Here is an 8,256-nt window from a genome sequence, read left to right as displayed (position 1 = left end):
TAATATTGAAATTTACCTGTCCACGGATTGATACTCGGTTCTTACCGCGACTATATTACTTACACGATTGGTACACTTGCCATTTGTGTGTGTTTTATTATGTTTAAGTGAAAACCCATTTTTTAAAACCCGAAAAAGTGTGAAAAATCTTTAATATATATATATATATATATATATATATATATATATATATATATATATATATATATATATATATATATATCACACATTATGTTTTTTGCGCCGTTGCCGGGAACACGGTAAAATTTTAATACTAATCTAAGTCTTTATTTTAACCGTTGTTTATAATTGTTAAAAAAAATTTATATATATATATATATATTTCATTTTAGTTTATTTAAGTTTTAGTCTAAAAAAAAGGTTTATTTATTTCCGCTTTACTTGTAGTTCGCTTTTACTTGTTTAGTTTCTTTATATATTTTCTTAAGTAATGAATGTCCACCATGCCTGCACCTGGGCTTGTTTCGCCGCTTTCGGAACCCGAATGTCACATTCACCAAAGGTTACGCAACCGTTCACGTGTAGTAGCTGAGACAATCGAAAACGAGGCGTTTGCGGACGTGACAACCCAAGAAAACATGGCGGAACAAAATAGGCCAGAAAATGAACCTAACATGAACCAATACGGCAAGCCGACCCTCGAAGGTTATGGAAGTGGCGTGGCACCACCGGAAATCACTGTAAACTTCGAAATCAAATCCAGCATCATTTATATGGTGGAAAATTCTTTTCAATTTCATGGGCTTCTCGATGAAGATCCCTTGTCTCATATCGCTCGATTATTACGAATCTGCTGTACTTTCAAAATCCAAAACTGCTCTGATGACCAAATTAGGCTCAAGCTTTTTACACTCTCTCTCCGAGGCCATGCCTTGGATTGGCTAGAGTCACTGCCATCTGACACCATTACCAATTGGGACCAGATGGTAGAGCAGTTCCTCCTGAAATATTTTCTACCAGACAAAACCGCAAAGTACCGAGCCAGCATCACTGGATTCAGAACCGACGAAGACGAGTCACTGCATGCAGTCTGGGAGAGATACAAGGGCCTGCTAAGAAGATGCCCACACCATGGGTTGAACAAATGGCTCCAAGTTCAAACGTTCTTCGATGCCCAATCTAGCAAAAACAAGCAGGCAATTGATCAAATCGCCGGTGGAGATCTCGGAACCAAATCTCCCAACGAAGCATTCGAGGTTCTAGAGAAAGCAGCCAAGAAAAGCTTCACATACAACCCACCACGATCAACCCCATCACACAAGGGTATGCACCATGTTGACTCCAACACTCTTGTCACTACACAACTCGAAGCGCTCTCAAAGAGGTTTGAGCAACTACGAACAGAGTTGGTGAAAGCAAAGACTAAGTGTGGCACTTGTTGGGGCGATCACGAAATGAAATATTTCCAGCAAAGCATGATGGTTGATGATTTTGATTTTGTGAGCCGACAAAACAACACCTTCGGGAATGCATATAACCCTGGTTGGAGGAATCATCCTAATTTCAGCTGGAAGGATGGAGCAATCAATCAAACACCACCAGGGTTTGACAAGAGTTCTTTTAACCAAACTCATCCAGCCCAGCCAAAACCTCAATACCACAGCCAAGGGCCAAGCACCAGTCAACACCCAAACAATGGGGATACTGTGGAGATTCTCTTAACACGACTCTTAGCCAGTACTGAAAATTCAAACAAATTGACCGAAGAAAGGTTCCAGAAGAATGAGGCGGAGTTAAGGAATCAAAAGGCGTCTTTACAAAACATCGAAAATCAAGTGGGTCAACTAGCCCAGTTGCTTTCTGAAAGACAACCCGGTGGTCTTCCAAGCAACACAGTAACAAACCCAAATGCTCAAGCTAATGCCATAACATTAAGAAGTGGCAAGACCACTCTAGATGTGGTATTCCCATCACAGCCAGTTGATGATGAAACTGGGATTCCTGACAAGGTGCATGATCGGAAAGTCCCAGCAAGTAGCGCACAAGTCAGAGAACCAGTAAAACCATACGTCCCACCCATTCCTTACCCAAACCGTCTTAAGAAAGAAAAGATGGAAGCCCAGTATGGAAAATTTCTTGAACTCTTCAAACAATTGCACATCAATCTTCCTTTCATCGAAGCCATCTCACAAATGCCAAAGTATGCAAAGTTCTTGAAAGATGTGTTGACAAACAAAAGAAAATTTGAAGAGCTGTCACATGTAACTCAGAATGAAGAATGCTCTGCTGTCCTTCAAAACAAGCTGCCGACAAAGAAGACCGATCCAGGGAGTTTTACCATCCCTTGCTTGATAAGAGATTTATTTGTTAGCAATGCCCTAGCTGATCTCGGAGCTAGCATTAACTTGACACCTTATGCGGTTTTTTCTAAAATAGGACTAGGAGAACCAAAACCAACCCGCATGAGTATCCAACTAGCCGATCGATCAGTGAAGTATCCTATGGGCATAGTTGAAAACATGTTTGTCAAAATTGATAAATTTGTTTTTCCGGTAGACTTGTAATCCTCGATATGGACGAGGACAAATCTGTACCCCTCATCTTAGGAAGACCATTTCTAGCCACCGTTAGGGCTCTCATTGATGTTTGCACAGGCAAACTCACACTAAGGGTTGAAGATGAGGAGATAACATTCGATATAGGCAGATCCATGAAACACCCGCAACACACTGATGATTCAGTTTATTATATTGACGTGTGTGAGTCTATAGTAAGTTGTCACATTCGCGAAACCATTGAAAAGGAAGCATGAAACACTTAGCTGATTGAGAAAAAGGCATACTCCATCCTCCACGAGGAGCAATCCACTGAGGATCAGAAGGCAAGTGAACATCAAGAAACGTACGAGACCGTTGACCGCAAATTGGAACCAAAGGCGAAACCCTCCGTTGAAGATCCACCAGTTCTTGAACTTAAGGAACTTCCCTCCCACCTCGAGTATGCCTTTCTCGATGGTGAATCTCAATTACCCGTCATCATCTCTTCCTGTTTATCAAATGAGAAAAAGAAAAGACTGCTTGAAGTTATCAAACTTCACAAGAAAGCAATTGCTTGGAAAATCATGGACATCAAAGGAATCAGTCCATCATTTTGCACTCACAAAATCCTGATGGAAGAGGACTTTAAACCAGTCGTGCAGCATCAAAGATGTCTCAATCCAAACATGCAAGACGTTGTAAAGAAAGAAGTCATCAAGCTGCTCGATGCTGGAGTGATATACCCAATCTCCGATTCCCCTTGGGTAAGCCCAGTACAGGTGGTACCAAAAAAGGGTGGTATGACGGTTATAACAAATGATAAGAATGAATTAATTCCTATGAGAACCGTCACAGGCTGGAGAGTTTGCATTGATTACCGCAAACTAAACGACACCACAAGAAAAGATCACTTTCCCCTTCCTTTTATTGATCAGATGCTTGAGCGTCTATCAGGGAAGATGTATTATTGTTTTCTTGATGGTTTTTTTGGATACTTCCAAATTCCTATCTCCCCTGAAGATCAGGAGAAAACGACATTTACATGCCCTTATGGCACATTTTCCTACCGGCGAATGCCCTTTGGACTGTGTAATGCCCCGGCCACTTTTCAACGTTGTGTGGTGGCTATTTTTCATGACATGATCGAGGACTCTATGGAGGTATTTATGGATGATTTCTCTGTTTTCAGAGATTCTTTTGATCATTGTCTCGAGAATTTGAGAAAAATGTTAACAAGATGTGAAGAAGCCAATCTTGTATTGAACTGGGAAAAATGTCACTTTATGGTCAAAGAGGGCATTGTCTTGGGACACAAGATATCCCAGGCAGGACTTGAAGTCGATAAATCAAAAATCGAGACCATTTCAAAGCTCCCGCCACCCACATCTGTCAAATCCATTCGAAGTTTTCTTGGCCATGCTGGTTTTTATCGCTGTTTCATAAAAGACTTTTCAAAAATAGCTCGGCCAATGACACAACTTCTAGAAAAAGAAGCTCCCTTCGTGTTCTTAGAGGAATGTCTAAAAGCATTCCAATTTTTAAAGGATAAGCTTGTTGATGCCCCAATCATGGTACCTCCAAACTGGACACTCCCGTTTGAACTCATGTGTGATGCAAGTGATTTCGCAGTTGGCGCAGTGTTGGGTCAAAGAAAAGATAAGCACTTTCATCCTATTTACTACGCCAACAAGACTCTCAATGACGCCCAAGAAAACTACACCACGACTGAGAAGGAGCTTTTGGCGGTAGTATTTGCATTTGATAAGTTTCGTTCTTATCTTATCCTTTCCAAAACCATTGTCTACACAGACCATGCAGCCATTAAATATCTTTTTAGCAAACAAGATGCTAAACTTAGATTAATCCGATGGATTCTGCTTCTTCAAGAATTCGATATTAAAATCAAAGATAAGAAAGGCGCCGAGAATGTAGCAGCCGACCACCTCTCCCGTTTTGGAATGCCCAGCTTCACAAGAATTAGTGAGGTCCCATATAAATGACAATTTCCCCCCACGAACTTCTTATGTATATCCAAACAAACGAAGAGGAATGTCCATGGTTTGCTGACTTTGCCAACTATCTCGCAAGTGGGGTCATGATCAAAGGATTGACACATCAACAAAGAAGAAAATTCTTTTCCGATGTCAACATTATTTTTGGGAGGATCCACACTTGTTCAGGATCGGAGCCGATCAAGTCGTTCGTCGATGTGTGTTCGGAGATGAAGCAACCAAAATCCTCCAACATTGTCATGAAGGACCCACAGGAGGACATCATGGGGTCACATCCATCGCAAAGAAGGTGTTTAATGTCGGTTTCTTCTGGCCCACCATCTTTCGAGATGCTCATGACCTTGTAAAATATTGTGATGCATGCCAACGGGGAAGCAACATTTCTGCACGAGATGAAATGCCTCAAAAGGCCATACAAGTTTGTGAAGTGTTCGATGTTTGGGGGATTGACTTTATGGGACCATTCCCGACTTCATTTGGAAATCGGTATATCCTAGTTGCCGTAGATTATGTTTCAAAATGGGTGGAAGCTTAGGCCTTACCCACCAACGATGCTAGGGTAGTTGTCAAATTCCTAAAAAAATTGTTCTCACACTTTGGTGTCCCAAAAGCACTCATTAGTGACCGTGGAACACATTTCTGCAATGCCCAGATGGAAAAGGTATTATCTCGCTATGGTGTCCACCATAGATTCTCAACATTATACCACCCACAAACCAGTGGGCAAGTAAGTCACTAACCGGGGCATTAAGAGAATTCTTGAGAAAACAGTCGGGCAAAATTGTAAGAATTGGCCTGAAAAGTTAGATGACGTATTATGGGCTTTACGAACCGCTCATAAAACTCCTATCGGTACCACACCGTTTAGGTTTTCTCATGGAAAAGATTGTCATCTTCCTGTGGAATTGGAACACCGAGCTTACTGGGCATTAAAAGCCGTTAATCTTAACTTGGTCGATGCGAGCGAGACTCGGTTCATGCAAATTCATGAGCTGGAAGAATTAAGAAATCAAGCTTATGCGAATTCCATAATCTATAAGGAACGCACTAAGTTGTTACACGATAAGTGGTTGAAAGAACACAAAGATTTCAAAACAGGTGATCGTGTTTTGCTTTACAACTCTAGGTTGCGTTTATTTCCCGGAAAACTTAAATCTCGTTGGTCTGGCCCATACTTGGTAAAGAAGGTTTTTGATTACGGGACCGTGGAAATCGAAAATGGAGATGGTCAGTCATTTAAAGTCAATGGTCATCGTTTAAAACTCTACGTCGAAGGACAAACTGGAACCGTCTCGGAGGTAATGCTCCTCCATTCCAAGAACCCTTGAAAGAAAGTCTCGGGTCTAGCCAGGACCCTTAACCAAAAACATTGCACTTGTACATAGTTTTTGCTTTAAAAAAAAAAATCTTTTTCAGGAAATGTCTAGACAATTTTCAGTGTGTTTGGGGTACTAGTTGTTCCGTGCCCAGTCTAGACGTTATATTATCTTATTTTTATAACTTTTAATTTTTGATGTTTATTAGGATGGTTTTTGCCTCTTTCGCTGAAACATCTACTTCGAAGACAAGTGTGGATTTCGGATGCAGCATACGTCGCCAACATATTGGGGAGTCTCTTTTCATCCTTTCCCTACATTTTGTATTGCATTTTTATATTTCTTTTCACATTGAGGGCAATGTGAGATTCAAGTGTGGGGAGGGGTTTACTTTAACTTTGTTTTGTCCAATAAAATATTTTTGAAAAAATCTCTCCAAATTTTAATTTTTGTGTCAAATATTAAAAAAAAAATACAAAAAAATTATAATAATAAATAAATTAATTAATAAATAAAAGACCGTTAAGCCTTTAATAATTTTTTGACAAAACCATGGTATAAGGTTGTTTTTCGAAAAGTGCTCGTACAAACCAACCACCGAATCAACTTTATTTTAATGTGAATACTGAAAATATGGTTTGTATTTATTGAGAAAAACTTTATGCAAAATGTGGCGTTTCAACCCAATCCCTCTGTTCCCGTGAGCAAATCTTCATGCCTTATTACAATCTATCATCGGTTACGTTTTGGCGGATTGAGTGAGTCATTTGTTTCGTGTGAATTAGAACTTGTTTGGGCATACCTTTCGAGATCCGAACGAAATGTTTGTATAAAGATGGAGGTAATATATGACCTACCCAAAAATTTCCTCAAAGACCATCATAAACCACATTAACCCTACTCCAAAGAAACATTTCCTTTTACCCAACACAAAATCATCTAACCAAATCAACCTCTTCAATTTCAAACACTTTTACACCATTTTTACTTCAAGATCAAGTTTCAAGAAGACCAAAGGAAGTCAAGAGATATGTTTCAATTGTTGGTCACTATTTTTGTATATAGTCATATTTAAAAAAAAACTCTAAAGAAGATCACCATACACAAAAGGTGATGATAGGAGCAAATTTTGTGAACTCAAAAAGCATGGAAGATTTATCATAGCTCCCGACCAAGTTACATTTGTTGATAAATTACTTTTCTTTTAATCCCATGAACCTTAAACCAACAAACCTTCCACACTCTATCCAAACTAAACACCCACATATATTACCTCCCTGTTTATCAAACATTTTAATAAGTGGGTGGAGAATGGATCTCTCGACAAGCTTATTTTTCACAAGTTGCATTTTGACAAGAGTGTTCATATACATACAACATTACATGTATGATCAGATATAAAACCGAGTGTGAGTGAACATTGTGAGAACGTGTAAATTTGCATAAAAAGAAACTCATAAATACAAACCATGTTTTCCTATGTCACTACATATATTCATAAGATCTCCGTTGGTTGGGTTGTTCATGTATCTTTCTTCGGGGCCACCTTAACTTTTTGGGGATGTTATTGTTACGGTCTCGTTATCCTTTGCCTTTTGTAGAATTTTCATGTTTAGCTTGCTTGAGGACAAGCAAGGTTCAAGTGTGGGGATGTTTGATATACACAAAATTATACATCTTTTATACATCAGATACGCTCCAATCTATGAAATTTCTTGGGAATTTTAGTTAGAAATGATACTTAACTTGTTTAATTTGAATTTCCAGGGATAAACGAGCTAATAAAAGAGAAACGGGCAATTTTCTAGAAGAAATGGCGATAATATTCACTTCTAGCGCTAAGCATGCCCCATGCCCAGGAAGACACATCCCAATGCATAGTCAGGCACAGCCATGCGCTCATTCAAGCACAACCTGATGTCTAATATAACAAATAGAAAAGTAAAATTTGTCATCTAGCAAGGTCAAGCACAGCCATGTGCCCACTTTGGCACAGCCCGATGCCTAACATGATGGAAGCAAAAAAGTACTGTTGTCGGCCAAACAGGGTTCACACAGCCCATGCTTGAACTGGCACACCCGATGGTCAAATGTGTGCACATGCTTCAAGTACAGAAATATTCTGTCAGAGATTTGGGGACCAGCATGGGCTGTGCCGAATTTGGCATACCCTGTGCCTCATGCAGCAGTTTGCCTATAAATTGGCCTTTTCTGTTCTCTTCTTCACACACCGAATTACATACACAAAAACACCCCCTTATCACCATAATTCCAGAAGATTGAAGGCAAGATGAAGCTCTTGAAGATCCATACAACATCAAGAAGGAGTTCTAGCATTCGCATAATCATCAAGCTTGGTTCTTGGGTTAGATTATCTTAAAGTTAATTATGAATGCTATGTTCTTTTACTTTGATGTATATTTCATTATT

The 8,256-nt window shown here is 39.6% G+C and overlaps 2 protein-coding genes across 2 annotated transcripts; both read left to right on the top strand.

Moving 5' to 3' along the window:
• Positions 1-464: 464 nt before the first annotated feature.
• Positions 465-2,525, top strand: LOC143580466 (uncharacterized). The gene has a single exon (XM_077063477.1). The coding sequence runs from the start codon at positions 465-467 to the stop codon at positions 2,523-2,525; it is 2,061 nt and encodes a 686-aa protein (XP_076919592.1).
• A 2,637-nt stretch (positions 2,526-5,162) lies between these two features.
• On the top strand, positions 5,163-5,808 carry LOC143580463 (uncharacterized; the record flags this gene model as incomplete). The annotated part of the gene is made up of 2 exons (XM_077063474.1): positions 5,163-5,237; positions 5,299-5,808. Coding segments are annotated over exons 1-2 (585 nt in total), but the record flags the coding sequence as incomplete, so codon positions are not given.
• Between the last annotated feature and the right edge of the window lie 2,448 nt (positions 5,809-8,256).

Source organism: Bidens hawaiensis, unplaced genomic scaffold (assembly GCF_021521415.1).
Source record: "Bidens hawaiensis isolate Kalapana, Puna unplaced genomic scaffold, B.hawaiensis_p1.1 tig00030500_1, whole genome shotgun sequence".
In the NCBI taxonomy this organism is placed as follows: Eukaryota; Viridiplantae; Streptophyta; class Magnoliopsida; order Asterales; family Asteraceae; genus Bidens; species Bidens hawaiensis.
The sequence above is the reverse complement of the archived record's forward strand: the minus strand, read 5'-3'. Positions and strand labels throughout refer to the sequence as shown.

What these genes read in the sequence shown, in the direction of transcription:
- LOC143580466 (XM_077063477.1), top strand. Translation starts at nt 465, where the DNA reads ATGCCTGCACCTGGGCTTGTTTCGCCGCTTTCGGAACCCGAATGTCAC.